Source organism: Salminus brasiliensis, chromosome 12 (genome assembly GCF_030463535.1).
Source record: "Salminus brasiliensis chromosome 12, fSalBra1.hap2, whole genome shotgun sequence".
NCBI classification, from domain to species: Eukaryota; Metazoa; Chordata; class Actinopteri; order Characiformes; family Bryconidae; genus Salminus; species Salminus brasiliensis.
In genome coordinates this window covers 38,470,005-38,488,132 of record NC_132889.1, presented here as the reverse complement: position 1 = coordinate 38,488,132, position 18,128 = coordinate 38,470,005, and the positions used below count along the sequence as shown (strand labels likewise).

General features: G+C 41.9%; 1 protein-coding gene across 3 annotated transcripts; it reads left to right on the top strand.

The window, feature by feature from the left end:
* Positions 1-233: 233 nt before the first annotated feature.
* Positions 234-16,052, top strand: prr14 (proline rich 14). Of its 3 annotated transcripts, none has more exons than XM_072693760.1 (9): positions 234-438; positions 2,375-2,531; positions 2,740-2,869; positions 4,984-5,021; positions 5,256-8,228; positions 9,906-10,044; positions 10,717-10,826; positions 11,259-11,327; positions 13,222-16,052. In XM_072693760.1, exons 2-9 carry the CDS (start codon positions 2,407-2,409, stop codon positions 13,544-13,546), a joined length of 3,909 nt encoding a protein of 1,302 aa, XP_072549861.1. In that variant the 5' UTR covers positions 234-438; positions 2,375-2,406; the 3' UTR covers positions 13,547-16,052. The 3 variants fall into 3 exon arrangements, with proteins under 3 accessions (XP_072549861.1, XP_072549862.1, XP_072549863.1); XM_072693761.1 differs by having other exon boundaries at positions 234-521; XM_072693762.1 differs by lacking the exon at positions 234-438 and having other exon boundaries at positions 756-2,531.
* The last annotated feature ends 2,076 nt before the right edge of the window (positions 16,053-18,128 follow it).

The following is an 18,128-nucleotide window of genomic DNA, read 5'->3' as shown; positions in this document are numbered from 1 at the left end:
AATAATAGTGGACTTATACGGTAAGCAGGCCTCTCAGGCTGACCAGCGCGCCGGACCGGACTGTAAATATTTTGCTCCACTGCTCGAAGTTCACCCAGGGACAAGTGTGGGAAGGGGCGACTTGCTGCGTAGCCATTGGCTGCTTGCCCAAAACAATCTAGATACTGCAACCGTATTGGCCAGCTCTTCTAGGCGCCTACGTTTCTATTGGCCAGGTCGATCAGAAGGCGGGCTGTTTTGGAGTACGCTCTTTCGTACGGGGCTCTGATTGGTCGCCGCGGTCGGCGCTCTGTAAGCTACGGAGCGGGTTGAAATGGCGAAACTTGGGCGGCGTGGAAATGTCATACAAACATCCACTCGGAGCCTTTGAGAAAATAAACACCGAGACCGAGCCGAAGTTGGGTTTTAGCGAGGCTGGATGCGCACTGGAGGCTGCGGGTATGTGCGGGCTTTATTTGTTTATACACACCGCATCACCGGCTGCTCCAGTTATAGCTACACAGTTTTACTGGGAATGCTCAGTAAGTAAGCCATGTATCCTTTGTTACTTTAATTGTGAGAGTTTGATTAATATAAATGCGATTTATTTTAAATAATAAACCAAAATATGTTATAGCTTTATTTTGTGTAATAAATCCGTTTTCGTGTATAATGGAGTCCCTATTCTATACTGGAGCTATATGGTCCCTCTCATGGTGCTGATTGGCTTGTCTGACTCCAGAAAGTCCGGAAAGTACGACTCCAGCCCGGGATTTCGCTCCAACTGCGTGGATAGCGCCGCTGCAGCTGAGCGGAGCAGCCAGCGTAGCCGTCCCAGCAAAACCCCGGGGTGGATCTTTACATCCTGGACCTGGATTTGCCACCGCCGCATTTGCTTTATTTCGTGGGACTAATTTCTCCACAGTTCGCCCAGAAAGACGAAGAAAATGCTGTTTACACATTTTATAATATCAAATGCAGTAAATTCACGCTGTTTTTCTTTTCACAGTTAATCGCCACGTAATATTAGTGCGAATAATAATAATTCAATAAAAATATTCAATGCAGCACGGTTTAGTAACATAAACACCTTGATAAAAACATCGATAAAAATCCTAAATCTGCACTTTTTAGTTTTAATCGTGTGTAAAAATGTGCCCTAGTGCAAATACTGTAGCATAGCTACGCGGTTTAACTGCAGGGCAGCCGCCGGCTTTCGGCGCCCCAGCCTTAGACACTGCACGCAGTCCGGCGTTAGCTAGCCACCGATGCTAATCGAAGTAATCATCGGCAAAAATCGCTTTATTAGCACCTAAATCTGAAACCGCCGATATAATTCACATGTACAACAACCTTACATCTAAGTTACTGTGCAATGTCTCTCTAATTCTCCCTCTATCTGACAATGCGCTCATTGTTTTTCAGCGAATGCTAGCTAGCTAGTTAGCATTAGCATGAGCTATGCTAGCTAACGTCAACGTTTCTAGTTACGGGTAGCCAGTTAAGATTAAAATATTAATCGTAAATAAACAGCTAGTTAATTATATAGTCATAATTTTAAGCTATTGTGAGCTGCTTTTGTAGAAAAACCAGATTTCCATTAAGCTAGCTACGTTTGGTTAAATTAATACAATTAATTATTGCATTTGTAGTTCGTTGTTTAAGCTAGATAAAGGTTATTATATATTTACAACGGACGAGGTAAATTTGTAATATCATATTTGGTTAAATATGACTACTGTAGTGACCATTTTATTTCGCACGCGCTGTGCTCTGCTGCGTGTTGTATGCATGTGCCATTGCACACATTCTCTTCCATAGACCCTCATAGACTTTACTAAGTGTCCAAATGTTAGTGGACACCCCCTATCTGCTGAATGCATTCAACTACTTGCACTTGTACAGATGTGCAAATGCACACAGTCAGCTTGTCCAGTCCCTGTAGAGACGTGCTGCCAATACAATAGAACTGTCTGGAGCATGAACCTACTACTTAACTACATGCACTAAAGTCCTGCAGAAGTCCTCATCATACTTGTGCAGGGTCCACTGAATAATCTGTAGAACACAGGGACTGAATGCAAGTGAAATGTGCACTGTAAACAGTCTTATACGTTTAAAAGATGTATGATATAGATGCGTAAAGAGGCGGTGCAGGGTGGACGTGAGACATGTTGTAAAGTTGTCCCGGGACAATGAAGAGGAGTTCAGTGTGATAACTGTTGGTGCAAACTATTTCCTGAACGTCTGTTGAAATTACAGCTGTTTAGAACATGTGTAAATGTGTAATAATAATAAAAAAAATACATGAATAAATAATAGTAATAGTAAAAGAAAATGTCAGGGCTAAAGGCAGCAGTCTGATTGTACTGAGTGGACCTTGCTCTTCTTGCAGGTTGAGGTGTACAAAGGGATACTGCGGGGGTCATGCTGACCTCTTCCCAAGAGCGCATCCCTCAGAGTGTCACGCCAATGGAGGAAGATGTCCTCTGTGCCGTCCGTCATGCTGAACCCCGACCCCACGCTGTCCGTCGCTCCTCTGTTTTGCACAGGTGTGGCCTGCATGTTTCACTGTTTACATTAAATCACTACATTTATAATGTCACACACCTGAACCGAACTGTATTGAGTCAGTCGTGAGTCGAATCATTTTATTGAATAGTGATTATGTCATAAACTCTATTGAGAGTCGTATCGTTAGAGAGAGAGAGAGAGAGATTGACGTTCTTATTGCTAACCAATGCTGTGGTTTCTCTGCAGCTGTGGTGATGGTGGGTCGTCTTCACGCAGAAGAAGCGGGCGGCTTCTCCGGGGCAAAGACGAGCCTGAGAATAGTGCCAGAGCACCAGCGCCGAACACATCCCTCATCCAGAAGGAGAGGGAAAGCAAGGTCTGTTCTTGTTTTATTACCCTTGTGTTTTTAGTAGTGTAATAAGATAAGATAATCCTTTATTAGTCCCGCAGTGGGGAAATTCTTAATGGTGTGTATATGTAAATAGTGTGTGTATATATATATATATATATATATATATATAAATATTTAATTACACTATTTAATAAATGATATTACATTTAATATTTAGTCAATAATAATACATATAATATTATATATAGAATATAATTGCACAGTCTGTTAGAAAAAATAAACACAGCTCTAATATGCAAATTCAGTGTGTCTAGGCTGGGTACGGGGTGGCTGTGTACTACACGGATCAACAGTTAGTTGTTTTGGGATGCTATTGTGTTGAAGTGGAGTTTATGATAAATTAATGACAATAATAATTCTGAATGTGCAAAAGATTTGTTCAGTAAATAAATAAAAATATTGGATTTTTCTGGAAAGTATTTATTGAAACCAGTGAAACCTAATGTGAACAGATGTGTCCAGACTTTTGCACAAGACTGTATAAAACAAAACAGCTGATGCAGCCAAACATATTAATAATAATTTTCCATCATGATTCATTAAAGCTAGAACAGGGTTGAATGGCCCTGGTTTGCTTCACTGGTTGCTTTCCACACGGGCAGACGTTTGTCTCCGCCGGAGAACAGAGGATTCCACAGGTCTGTCAGCGCTGAAGAATGCAGGGCAAATCTCCCCCACCCGTGTTTCACTGTCCCACAGAGTGTGTGTGTCAGATCCTGGATATATGACCGCGGGCTGTAGCTCACACTCGCTTGTCTGGGTTTAATCGAGTGATCTTATTCAATCTTCATGGTTCAGTGCACAGATTCACAGGTTCAGACAGATGACTGTTTCTGTTGCGTTCCTGCTTGGCTTTAGTTGTAGGACATTCCTGCCACTTTTACACTCAGTTCAGAAGTTTTAGCTCCCTCATTAGTGAGAGAGTTTTACTGCAGAAGCTCCAGATCTCCTCAGAACAGATAAAGCAGCTGAACATAAATCCAGTAAAAAGGAGAAACAAGAGCTTCTCATTCTGAAGAAAGAAAGTAGTGAGATCTTGTCGGTGAGCTAGTCTGAAGAACAGAGCTCGGTTCCTCCAGGTTTCTCCTGGACGCCCCCCAGTCCAGCCAGCACAGCGTGGAGGATGTGTTCAACTCCATCAGCAGCAGCAGCAGCTCATACCATCATTAAGCCCTGATTTACCATCAAACCAGGTGTTGATCTGAGGAGAACTCTAAATAACACTAGACTCCATGAGGAGAACTCTAAATAACACTAGACTCCATGAGGAGAACTTTGGATATGTTCTAGTGATGAACACAGTGATGGAGAACCACCACCACTTTCTGTGGGAGTGTTAATAGTGGAGACTGACACTTGCTGCCCAGATCAGCATTTAGTTTAGTTTAAAATGATGTAAAATCACAGTCAGAACAGAATGCCTAAATATTGTATCTCCAAAATGGTCATTTTACAGGAGGTGAGAACATTTCAGTGTTAATATTGCCCAATTTTGGTCCCTTCTTATGAAAGTTTGACATAATGTAAAGATCAGTTGGATTTTTTTGTTAATACAGTTTAATTAAAAACTTTGACATCCTAAATGATGCTTTTTAGATGTTCTCAGTGTAAAAAAGTCACACTGTAGCACAATCTCATGCATGATTACTGTTTGGTTGCTTAATTTAGCATATATAAATTACATATTGTGATATTAAAAATGCTTGGATTTTCACCAGGTCAAAGATCCAACATGCCACGATATTAATAATGCACTCTGTGAATCACATTTTGGAGTAAAATCAATTATATTGGGCCAATATAACCTGTCTTTGATGTCATGGAAGATGAGAAGTATGAATTTCCCTTTTGTATCAAACATCAAAGACGGGACGTTTATTTCAAATTGCCTTACGTGACACTGCATGTGCTTTGATGTTAATATTGTGCTGAAGATGCTGAACCGATATATTGTGCAGCCCTAATTTAAATGTTTTTAATGTTCAATTGAGCAAATTATTATTATTATTATTATTATTATTATTATTATTATTATTTGTTATTTTTAATTGGTTTATTTATTTTATATAAACTTACAGAAAAGCCATGAAGATACTGGTGAGATTCAGTGGCCTGGGTGAGTTGATTACAGGGATTTTTCTTTTATTATTATTATTATTATTATTATTATGATTTGTATTTTTATTTTCTTTAAAAAATGTGGTCTGTATTTTTAAATTTGATAAATTGGCATGCACTCCCGTTCTGGATCATTTGTGGATTATAATTTGTCACTTGTAGTTTTTTTATTATTCTTTTTTTTAAATATATATATAAACCTATGCCCTTCTTTCATTTGCTTTGATTGCAGAGAGAAGACCGTGAGAGGCTGTAAGCGGAAGTTGGAGTTGCCCTCTATAACCACGCAGTCGCACGTCTCTAAAGATTCGACCGCTGTTGAAGAGCACAGCCTCACTTCAGTGGACTTTGAGACAAAATGCACAGGAAGTCCTCCACCAGCAAAGAGATGGGTGATCGGCCCCCTTCTCCAGTCATTCAAGTCCAAAATGGCAAGCTTCACTGAGATCGTCATGAGTCCTGTTAGACTTTTCAAGCCCAGTGACTCTTCGCTCTCAAACGCCCTACCTAGCCATCGTGAGCAGGTGGCTGGGTTCAATAAAGACAGTTCATCCAGAACAGAGGAGGGACGAGCTGATGTAGATAAGGATGGGACAGAAGAGGTGTTCTCAAAGGACGAGACTAAATATACCCCTCAGAGAGAGTCCACAGTTGTCCAGAGACTTCGGTTCAACACAAACTCTGGGAATCTAAGCGACTCGGACGACAATAAGGTCATGCAATCAGAAGGTCAACAAAGAAAGGATGGTCTTCCAGATTTGTCCCAGTCCTTACCACAGGACGGTTCTTCAAACACCACAGATTTGTCGTCCAGTGGGTCTCGAGAACCATTAGGGCCTTTAAGTGTCCAGGAACAGATCATGTCACATGATGAACCAGCATCTGAAAAGGAACTCTATGAAGCTACCTCAACGTCTGAACAAAGTGACCGGTCTAATTTAGCTCAGGAAACATCTGGATTTACCAAACCGAGACTCCTCGTTGCATTAACAGACATGGCACACACCCTTGGCATAAGGTCGCCGAGTCATGAAGCTACACATCAAAATACCTCATCTTTTTTACCACTCGCTTTGACTGAAGACGGAGATAGGAAAGGCCTGTTGGACAGTAAGGAGCCAAGTTTGAGGATGCCCATCAAGATAAGCCCTAGAAAAACATCAAAACCTCCATCAGAAGAACTGCCCCTTGTGAAATCCGTTAAGAAAGCATCTGTGACTTTGTCTGAGAGATTGGATGATGTCTCAAAATCAGGAAACGTCTCAAAGTCAAAATCTAACAATAAAGCACAAATTCAACCTTTGTCCAAAGCCAAGGAAGTTCTGACTCCAGGCTGTGGGACTGGGAGGAAAAGGAAAGACACGCCGAAGACGAGCGTAGTCGGAGAGTTGAGGAAAGAGGAACTGGCCAAGAAGGCGATGAGTAGTTCCAAAAGGACCAGGATGGACAGCAGATTGGGTGTGGAGGAATCCCCAACTCTCACTCTAGCAAGAATGGACGGGAATGTGGCGTCTGTTGGTAAACGGAAGAAGGTCCAAGCCTCCGAGAACTTATCTATAGGTATTTGTAAAGCTCAAGTTGTTCTGCGGATGATGGGACCCATCCCAGAGAGGCCGGACCCTTGTGCATCGGTGGAGAGACAAGAAAGAGCATCTCGGAGTAAAAGTCGGAGAGATGCTCAGTGTAGACCACCGACAGCCTTGGGGATCCAACACAGCACCAGCGACCACTCGTCTTCTGCAGACGCCACGAAAAGTGCCTTGATGGATAACAGTTTGCAGGGTAACGGTGCAGACCTGGTCAGCACGAGTGGCCAGTGTGCTGATTTCGCCTCTGTAGAAGCTGGCAAGTCCATAAAATCCACGAGCCCGCAGAGGATGGTTGGCGACGAGCCTTTGGGGAAGTCCACTAGATCTCAAAAGACGACAAGACGGTGCAAAGTGATGCTGTGTAAAGTAAGGACAACTGAGGACTGGGATAGAAGAGTGGAAGCCCACTCTGTAGCTGGAAAGGCCGGAGAACCTTCAGCCACAGTTGGGCACCGAGATCCTGCGGAATTGAGCGACGCCATCAATCAGGAATGTTCGAAAATTACTCGGAGAAACAATGTTCGCCAAGCTGCGCAGAAACCCGAGGCTGCCAGTGCCGCTCCAGGGGCTTCTTCAATTGGGCCGCATACTAAAAAGTCAACGGGCGACGTCAACCGGTCAGAAACCAGAGCAGCTAAAAGAACTACTGATGCAATTGAGGAGCCGAGGGTGTCAATGTCCTTTACTCTGCAGGTTGACACGGAAGCCGACGACCGAAATGGGGCTCTAATGCTGCCGCCTGTAAACTCTGCTTCTACAGCCCTGTGGCCGACAGCAAGACCAGTCCACAGCAGGGTAACAAGAAGGTTGGGGAAAATGGGCACCCCTGCTGAGGAGAGAAATGGCACCTCCTCTGTGTCCAAGTCAACATCCATGCACCTTCAGGCTTTAAATGACCAGGGTGATGATGATGATGATGATGATGATGATGGACATTTGGCAAGAAAGGAGAAGAACCTGAAGGTGGACCGGCAGAGGAGACGGTGCATCTCCTTGGCAAAGAAGAAAGCTGCTCAAGAAGATCAAGATGAGCAGACTCAGAATCTCGAGGAATCTCAAGCGGCGGCAGCGGTGGCAGCAGCGGTGGCAGCAGCGGCGTCAGGTAGCGGCTCCAGTCGTCTCCTGCGAAGCTTTTCCTGTCCCGACATCCCGTTCCTCTTGCACAGTGACCGCACACCTTTGCTGCCCTTGCATGACCCAGTTCCTCCTTCTCCGCCCAAAAAGTCCTGCCCCGCACCACCGCATACTCCTCATCCTCACTCTCCGTCCAAACGTGCCCGCAGACACACTGTGTGTAGCGTGGAAATAGAGCGGGAGATCGCCCCCTTGTGCCTCCGCAAGGAAGTGTGCCCGTATTCGCACTCCAACTCCCTCACAACCCTCGCCTCCACCTTTTTGTCCAGTCCCCTAGCCTTCCTGTCCAAGAAGTCAAGCCAAGGACGTAGTGACGATGGCCATGGCCTCGACTGTACCTCTCCACGTAGTTTAACAAAGTCCTCATCACCCTCTTTCCTGAAATCCCCCACCTCCCCAACCCTCACAGCCATTCCTGCTTTCTCCGCCAGTGTCCCTCACACTCCTGAGCAGTCCTCTGCCTCTGTATCATCTCCATGCAGGTAATCCCCCACATTCCCACATGCTTCTTCCAAAACTCACGCCCAGATGTTGATGTATGTTTGGATAGACCGCTCTGCCTAAGGGCTTAAATTATTAAATGTGCCAAATTCTTCAGTTCCTAAGACGGTATTTAAAATGATTCAAATTCATGTTGCCTAACCTTTAAGTGGGACGGGATATCCTGGACTGGAATGTATTCAGCTCTGCAAAAAATTACAATTTTTTTTATAATTTAATTTAATCATTTTATTATTTAATAATAATAATTACTGTTTAATTCCAGACATTTCATCAAACAAAGCTGAGTTTCCTGAATCTGCAGACTATCAATGGCATAAAGTCTCAACAGCAATGTGAAAGACTAGTGGAAAGCCGGCCGAGACATGAGAGCTGTGATTGGCCGTCGAGGTTATTATTTCACCATAGTGATTTCTGAATGCTCTCAGAGTTCAGATATTAGTACTGTGTTTAAATCTGAATAATAACTTATTTGCATAATAATAATAATATAATTAAGCATTTCGTTGCGTTTTTTATTTTAGCAGAAATGTATAAATGCTATAAATAACATTTTTATTTTTATTTCTATTGGGAATTTAGAGGAAATTCTGTCCATGGTTTATGAAATGCAACACAAATGTTAACTTCCCTTAAACACATTGCCTATGAATAGTAAACCCAGAGACGGTGGTAGGGTGGTAGTTTATTTTTTCCAGAGCTTTATGTGCACTAGCATTCAAAAGTTTGGAATCATTGAAACTTCAGCAATGCAGATTTAAATACTTTTATATATAGTAAAATGTATTTATTTATTTAAAGTATTATAAACTATAATAAAAGCCCAATGCCTTTTCCTGTTAAAATCTAAAACCCAAGCAATAAAATCACAACAAAACAAAATTCACAAAAATCATTAAAAAAAGGGAGTCAGTAGGTGTTTCTGCTTCGTTTGTATTTAACTTTTTTATGTTTTGACACACTCTGGGTGGAGTCTCAATATTGCTGAGCCACAATATCATCAACCCTTTGTGGAGTGACCAAGTGACCAGCTGATTGGCCCTTTTTGTTAAAAGGCGGGTCTTATTTGTAATCAACCACCATGTTCAGCGAGAGCTCTTTATCTCTTTATAACCTCTCTGGGGGACTTACCTGAAGAGTGCTCCTGTGTGCACTGAGACTCATGAGACTCCCACTCCTCCCACTAGTAGAGCTCTGCTCTCCACTCAGACACCAGAGTGATGGAGCTGCAGGTGTGAGGCTGTACTCGATGTGTTGCCTTCTGGCTCTCATGGCTCAGTGTTTACAGACCGTACAATTGTATCCTCACTAATGTCAGCTAATTTGGTCGACGATTTTAGCCGACTATGTTGATTAGTTGTTGCATCCCTGGCCTTTAAACTAAATTGATTCTGAGCGGTCGAGTGCTGGTGTAGGTCTATATGTTATAAAAGTAATGTACGTTCAGACTAGCCCCCAAAACAGCAGACAGGCCTCCCTCCATCACTTGTTTTATTCACTGTAACCATAGAATTCTTTAGATAAGAGCAGAGAATTGCACTAATGACTAAAGCTGATGTGTGATCTGAGCTGTGAGCTACAGGATTTGTTGGCGGGTGCCAGTTTTTGTCAGGTAGTGAACAACTAAGCGATTCGGTTTTCCCCCTGTCTTCCTCCAGTGTGTTTGAGCCTGTTCCAGTGGAGGCTGATGGAGTGGTCCAGCGAGAATGTGAGGAAGATGAGCGACCCAGCTTCAGCCTTGAGCTTTCATCCAGAGCAATATCTGAGGAGAAAGCTTTGTCGGATTCTGAGATCAAGGTGACCATCATATAGTTGGTGATCATATAGTTTGTCCCTGTTTTTAATCTTAAGTTGACCGTTTACCAAACAAGTGTTTCAACGAAGCTAATGTAGCTATGAACAAGCTAATGGAAACATATAACCTGATGATGGTGGCCTTTTAGTTACTTATGTACATTAGTAAAAGTGAAGAAGTAAACTTCTTGACTGATCCACTGCATTTCTAGTAAAAGGGGAAGTTGTGGATTTTATTTATAGTAAATAACGTTTAATTATTAAAATAGCTTCTTTTATAATGCCCCAATATACTGTTTTTCATTTTTACCTTTGCATGGTACCAGTCAAATGTTTAGACAAACCAGTCTGCCTAAGGGCTTGTTTTTAAATCCGCCAAATTCCTAAATTCCTTAGACGGTATATAAAATTTGTTGTAGATTTTATTTTTGTAACTAATTTTTAATTATTAAAATCATCATCTTTTATATATGACCCAATATGCGGCCAATAGAATGCTGGTACCAGTCAAATGTTTGGACAAGCCAGTCTGCCCTAAGGGCTTATTTTTAAATACGCCAAATTCTATAATTCCTAAGACGTTATATAATTTTTAATAATAATTAAAATCAGCTTCTTTTATAAATTAGTCAATATGCTGACAATAGAATGCTGTTTTTATGTGACTCTTTTCAGACTGATGACAAACAAGTAGAGAGAAGAAAAGTGTCCTCTATCCGCATCCGGAAAACTCTCCCCAAACCCCAGTACAACCTCACACCAATGGGCCTCCCTAAGGCCATCAGGTCTGTCACTGCATGCTGTGTTGAGGCAGAGTTTATGCTTCCGTGTCGAGTCTATGGCATATTCTGCCCAAGTGTCCACACCGCTGTTTATACCGCGTCTGCATCGCACTGCAGCCAAAACACCGTTCTTAAAGCAACCATGTTGACTTACAAACAGCGGCGACTGAAACTGAGGCAAAAGAGGAGGAGGGAAGCTGTTTATTGTCTTTCAGTGTTCCCATGATCCATGTTCATCTAACTGCAGTTAAAAATGGTGGTAAAGGTGAGAATGATGCTGTGGTCTGCTTTGCTGCAGCACGTTGTTACAGTCCTGGGGGTGGGGGGGCTATGGCATAGATTCGGCGCAGAAGCATAAATCTGGCCTTTAGTGTGAGGTTTAAAAGGAGGTGTGCTGTTTGTGTTTCTCCAGATTCAAATATTTTGTTTCTCCAGGATAAAGAAAAAGGATTTCAGTGTGGAGGAAATCTACACAAACAAGAACTTCAGCAAACCTCCTGAAGGGTGAGTCTGATGACGCGCTTCACACTCTTGGTGGGAGTGTAAAGTGCCAAAGGGGGTTGGGTTTCGTTGTCTAACAGATTTGCATCCAGTAATATTAGGTGTTCAATAAGATTTCTCACCATAAAAGTATAATAAACACACAAAATAATGAATATAGCCTTTCTCTGAGTCGTGTAGGTTTGATGAGGCTTTTAGATAAGATCCTTTATTAGTCCCACAGTGGGGAAATTCAGTGTCCCAGCAGATGAGGCCTAGCTTATCTACTTGATAAACTTGACTGAAGAATTATTATTATTTTTTTTATTATTATTTCAATATTATTTACAGATAAGCTTAATGTTTATTTTTTTGCATGAAAGACCAGCAGCTTCCTTGTATTTGTAGACCTAGTCCACAAATTACATGGCAAATGGCAATCAGCAGGGACCAAGCATGACACACCATGAGCCAGTAGAGCGTAAATAATATAAGACCTTTATTTTTAGCAGATCTGGGGTTTTAAAGGTGTGTGTGTGTGTGTGTGTGTGTGTGTGTGTGTGTGTGTGTGTGTGTGTGTGTGTGTGTGTGTGTGACTGCATATATTATATGCATATTGAATTTACTGACAAAAACATAATATTCTTATTAGATTGGTCTTTATGTTTGGATTGCATTTTAAAGTTGAGTGATAGACTATTTACAGGTAAATGCAAAAAATTGGCACTCCAGGTTAAAATGAAATCCTGTACAGAGACTCCAGGATGTTTGTATTACTTATTATTATTTTTATAATTTTTTTATTTATTTTCTTTCTTTCTTTCAAAGTCAACATTATTGTCAAAACTGCAACAACAAACATCAGCATTTAAAAAAAAACATTAAACAACTGTAAGCATAAGATTAGTCATTTGGGGAAATGTAAGAGTAAAAAAGGTAAAGGTGCAAGTATTTGTCACTATACACTGTACAGTGAAATGTCCTCCGCATTTGACCCATCTGTGGTTGTGAACACACACACACACCCAGAGCGGTGGGCAGCCAACTCCAGCGCCCAGGGAGCAGAGAGGGTAAAGGGCCTTGCTCAAGGGCCCAACAGTGGCAGCTTGCTCAGCCCTGGTATCGAACCCACAACCATGTCATCTGCAGCCTGGAGCTCTAAGCGCTGAGCACCACTGCCCCCTGTATAAGTCTGTGTAAAGTGTTTTTACAAATAAATAGATAGAGGTCCCTGACTTTGACTTCAGAAGTAAAGTGGCATTTGCAGCACTGTACTGATCCTGTAAAGAGTTTGTTCTTATTTTTCCTGAAAATCAGCTTTATTCAAACAGCCCTGTTAGTTGGTGATTTGGTGGCATTGCTGCCCGCATCAGATTCAGAACCCTGACTCTGGTCTACAAAGCCAAGACTGGACCAGCCAGCACCTCCGTACTTGATGGTGATGGTCAAAAGCCGATCTGCACCGAGAGCCCTTCCAGCTTCAAGTACGGCTCGGCTCGACCACCATCCTTTAAGATCCACGGAAGACGAGCGTCCAGACTTTTTACTGTCCTGCACCGAAGTGGTGGAACGAGCTTCCCCTGGGTGTCCGAACAGCAGAGTCCAACGCTCGCTGTCCTCAAACCCAGACTGAAGACACTGGGTCTCAGTCGTGACTCTGCCGTTCGGACACACAGGGGAAGTTCGTTTCACAGCTTCAGTATCAGGACAGAATTTATGTCCTCCAGCTTATTAGGTTGAACAGTACATATCTGTCGAGCCTTCGTTTGAATAAAAGCCGGCTGGTGCCGACGACCTTTCATTAATAATAATAATAATAATAATAATAATAATAATTAATGAATTTTCAGACTGGGTTTAGGTTTAGTCCATGTGTTGCTTCTCATTGTCAAGACTGTGTCGCCGTTTCGTCCTCCAGGCGTTTGGAGACCATATTCGAGGTGCCTCTGAGCCGGCGGGACGGTTCCCAGTCCCTGATTGGTCAGAAACGGATGAAGCGCTTTGTTGAATTCCCCGAACTGGGTGTGGCCAGGAAGCCCAGAAAGCCTCTGGTTGGTTCAGCAGGAGTGGGCGCAGCTCAGAGGAAAGCAGCAGGGAATTCTGGGGCAGGCAGAACGCGCCGAGGTGTTTGGGCCTCCTCCAGGGAAGAAGATGCACTTACTCTGCAGGACCTCGATTCACTGTTGTGCTCGAAACTGAGCGAGCTGGACTCCTGGATGGCGCGGGAGCAGGTGGCGTACTGAAGCCTTTCTGTGTACTTTGCAAAAGTCATGTGTTTTTTTCTTCTCGATTGTTTGTTTGTTTGTTTGTTTGTTTGTTTTGTTCCTTGTTGTACAACCACTCACGAATGTTAAGCACCTCCAAGTAATATTAAAACCCTCCAGAAATGTACATTTGTGAACTTGATGCGTACATGTACTATATGTTTGTATATTTGTATAGGGATGTCATAGTGAAGTGTCATTATTCATGTAAAAAAAAAACAAAAAAAAAAAAAAACCTGGGTTGTTTTTGTTGCTGTTTGTGATGATGATGTTTATATTCTTATTGTCGTTTGAAAACTTTACCTCCTTCACTGTTTTGTCGTTTTCCATTTAAAACAATCAGCCTCACGTCATATATATACAGCCTCTTTATCCTGGACTGAAAAATGGTCCAGAATTATTTTGGATAAAATCTTTTTACATTTAATGTAAATTTAAGCCGACGTTTTCGAGATTTAAGATTTTTTTCATATAACAGTAACTGCTTATGATATAATATGATACATGACTAATATGGAAAAGCTTGGGCAGCCTAATGTGTTTTTTTTTTCATATATATATATATATATATATTTCATATATCATACATATTTATTTATATATACATATATAAATAATATGTATGTCTTTGTACACACGCCTACATACACACATTATATATATGTGTGTGTGTGTACAAAGACATACATTTTATTTATATATGTATGGGTTTGGTTTGTTTGCTAAATTTAACATTTGAAAACAAAATGCAGCATGTACAGAAATTCTGGCAGATTTTGTGTTTTTAAAGATGTTAAATTCAGTAAATAAACAAAGTGCATCTAAACTTTTTCTAAAATACCATAATAATAATAATAATTTCCTGTTGAATACTGTAGTACACATGAGCACAGGAACGTCGAACAGGGCAGCCCAAACGTTTACTTCATTGCTGTCGCATTAAAATCTTGTATCTGCTTTTCTCTTACCCTTCTTATTTTCATTATTTAAATAAACAAATGATCTATTATTAATAGAAGGACCAAAAGAAATGGTTCAAAATGATTAACTTTAATAATTCAAGTGTTTTAAAAACTTGAGATACAAGGCTTTCTTATGACAGCAACACAGCTTACCACTTTACTGAAGGGCAGCAGTTCTAAGGCTGTCTGACCCCTACATTAACCTCCATAAACCTTCATAAATTCTGCCTTTGCCAATGTTGATGATCTTTCACCTTGGAAAGTGTTTGTTTGACTGACGTCTGATGGAATACGCCTTGTTGATCTTTATAGAGGTTTATGTAGGTGTGGTTTGTGGTGGTGGGGGTGGGGCGGTATGACCTGATGTTTATTATTTTAATGATTTATTTATTTACAAAAATAAGTGCAGACGATTTCTGTAGGTAACATTTCACCCACTGCACTGAACTACGCCCAACTAATCCACTGCAGGTCTGACCGGGTCCACAACATATCCGGAAAAACATTTGGAGCCCGGCTGCTGACCCTCTTGCATAAATATTATGGGAGTGAGATAATTAAGATAATTAATTAGATAGTTAAGTTGTGGCCACTACTTAAGTAAGATGTGGCCATGACTTGTTGTTGTTGTTGTTGTTGTTGTTGTTTATATATGTGGGATGTCACCGGTGGAGCTCCTCTAATTAGTACCTGTACCTGTAATAATACCTATAAACATGCTCATCTTGCCCAGCTGTAGGTCTTGTGTGGCTCCGCCCCCTCAGTACAGGGCCACTGATGTTTTAGTGGACACTCCTATAGGCTCTATTGATTTATTTAATCAGACTCCTGGGATTATCCTGGAAGAGCAAGTGTTCTTCAGCCCAGAATGTCCAGAATTCCTGGTTTGGATCAAATTTAAAGGTGCTGAAGGTCCCAGTTGTGACCAGTCGTGTGGTCAGACAGGCAAATGTATTTGTTTAAAAAAATAATTATAACAATAATAATGATAAATTGGGCTGAGTGCAGAGCCGTTCTGGACGCTGGTCATGAAGTGCCTTCCACGCTTCACTCTCTCGGGGTTCTCAGGGTGTTGGTATGGTTGCATAAGGCAGCAATAATGTTCCAGCTTTCTGAGACAGGATGTGTGTTTGGGGTTCGGTGGTCATGGAAATGTTGGAAAAGTTGTGGTTGAGAAAGCGATGTTGTTTGTGAAGGTTGCTGGTGTTTGGAACTTGGTTGATGTTTTATATGATTTCTGTCATTTTCTTTTTCTTAAGGAAATTATTACAGAAGCCACAGACTGTTACACACTGTTTTCTTAACAAGCTTTTGATGTTTATGGTACAAAAATACAGAAGCACAGTTTAGCATGAATACACTTTTATAAAAAAAATCATAAAAAATAATGTAACAAGCTTTTTTTAAGACGTCCTTTTTGATCATAGGTTTTGCAGAAGCGTTTTGAGCACCGTCTCGTTTGTCCATCTTTGATGTTTACTGTCCAGAAAGCAGAGAATAAATAAAATATTTCACAGCAGTAAGCTTTGACTGTCTGAAGGCACTTCCGATTCTTTTATACAGTGTGCAACACTGAAAAGTCAAAAGGCAAAAGTATGTGGACACCTGCTCTTTCAGTGTTTCTCCGTAAAATAATTATCAATAGATAATTATTGTCCGCCTTCTCTGCTGTAACAGCCTCTACTCCTCAGGGACCTTTTATTATTCTTTTTTCCTACTGGGTTTTGGAGCAGCATTGCTGTGAGGAGGATTTGATTGCATTCAAGCCCATTAGAGCGAGAGCATCCGTGAGGTCGTGTACTGATGTTGGATGATGTTGGTTATGCCACTCCAACTCATCACAAAGCTCAAAGATATCATCATCACTCTGGAGAGCCCCACAGCTCAATGCTGGGTCCTTAGGGTCTTAGGGCCTTGGGGTGATCATGTCTGCTCATGAAACGCCTGTGTCCCCCAAAATGTCTTTTTGACCTTATTGTGTTAGATAAGCTTTGTAGCTTCAGTGTGAAACTAAATAAAAGCACCACACGTCGTCACTGATTGACTACATTTGAAGTAAAGGAATAACTGTAGACAAAAGTATTGGGACACCTGCTCATCCACTGCTTCTTCTGAAATCAAGGGGATTAAAAAGACTGTAACTGACTCTAGACTTTCTACTTTTGATTGAATTCTGCAACATTAGTGAGGTCAGGATGTTGAATGATGATGATCAACACCCCCCCAACTCATCCCAGTTCCTCCAGAGCTCAATGCTGGGGGCCTTTATACCCCTCTAGCCCACACCTGGCATTAGGCAGCATGGAGCTAATAGGTTCATGTTTACTATCTGCTCCAGGGAGTCCTATTCTATTGGCAGTACTTCTTCTCTACAGGGACTAGACAAGCTGTGTGTGTTCGTAGTAGTGAAATGCATTCATTATGAGGGGTGTCCACAAACATTTGGACATATAATATAAGCAAGACTAAGCATAGACTAAACACCAGCCCATAGCATAATAGACTCTTAACAGTAAGGTTCTACAAAGGGTTCTTTGAGTGATGCCATAAAGGAACCACTTTAAAAGGTTCTTCCTTGGCGTCACTCAAAGCACCTAAAGGTTATCAGTGTCTGTAGATGCTGTAACACTGTGAGGTCCCTCAGAAGTGCAGTAAATCCCGGCCTTAATGGAACTCCTGGCCTTTAATGCAGTACAGTCAGTTTCCTGGAAGCTTTGGTATGACCTGAGGCAGACGGCAGATGGTCAGCTACAGTTCTTTAGAGTTCTTCAACTGTATGCGTAAAGTTCACAGTGTATATCCGCACATCTTTCCAGAAACGGTCTCCATAGCAACAGGAGACCTAGTTTCAACTTGGTTTTCCAGTCTCCAGCCTTCCAGCTTCTGTCAGTCTTTTAAGGTCAGGAGGTACGACACCAGTCCCGCTAGTAGAGGGAAGGCGATCAACATGCCCGCCCAGAGTAAGATGGCCAGTATCCCGTACTTCAGAGCTTTCCTAGAATACTCCCTGGCCTTCGTCTCCCTGTCCACCTCTCCTGGGTTAAGCTTCCCTTTGTTCATCGCCCGAGCCTGGCAGGGGTCAGGAACGGAGACATGAGGTCAGACAGGATCATGATTAGTTATTAGAAACCCCTACTCTTGTGCTTCCACTCACTGGCCACTTTATTAGAAACCCCTACCTTGTTCTTCCACTCACTGGCCACTTTATTAGAAACCCCTACCTTGTTCTTCCACTCACTGGCCACTTTATTAGAAACCCCTACTCTTGTGCTTCCACTCACTGGCCACTTTATTAGAAACCCCTACTCTTGTGCTTCCACTCACTGGCCACTTTATTAGAAACCCCTACCTTGTGCTTCCACTCACTGGCCACTTTATTAGAAACCCCTATGGTGTGCTTCCACTCACTGGCCACTTTATTAGAAACCCCTATGGTGTGCTTCCACTCTCTGGCCACTTTATTAGAAACACCTACGGCGTGCTTCTAATAACTGGCCATTTTATTAGAAACAACTACCTTGTGCTTCCTCACTGGCCACTTTATTAGAAACCCCTACCTTGTGCTTCCACTCACTGGCCACTTTATTAGAAACACTTAC

Coding starts and splice junctions, on each gene's coding strand:
- prr14 (XM_072693760.1), top strand. CDS start 2,407: ATGCTGACCTCTTCCCAAGAGCGCATCCCTCAGAGTGTCACGCCAATG. Junction 5,022..5,255: donor GGTGAGATTCAGTGGCCTGG/GTGAGTTGATTA, acceptor CTTTGATTGCAG/AGAGAAGACCGTGAGAGGCT. Junction 11,328..13,221: donor TTCAGCAAACCTCCTGAAGG/GTGAGTCTGATG, acceptor TTCGTCCTCCAG/GCGTTTGGAGACCATATTCG.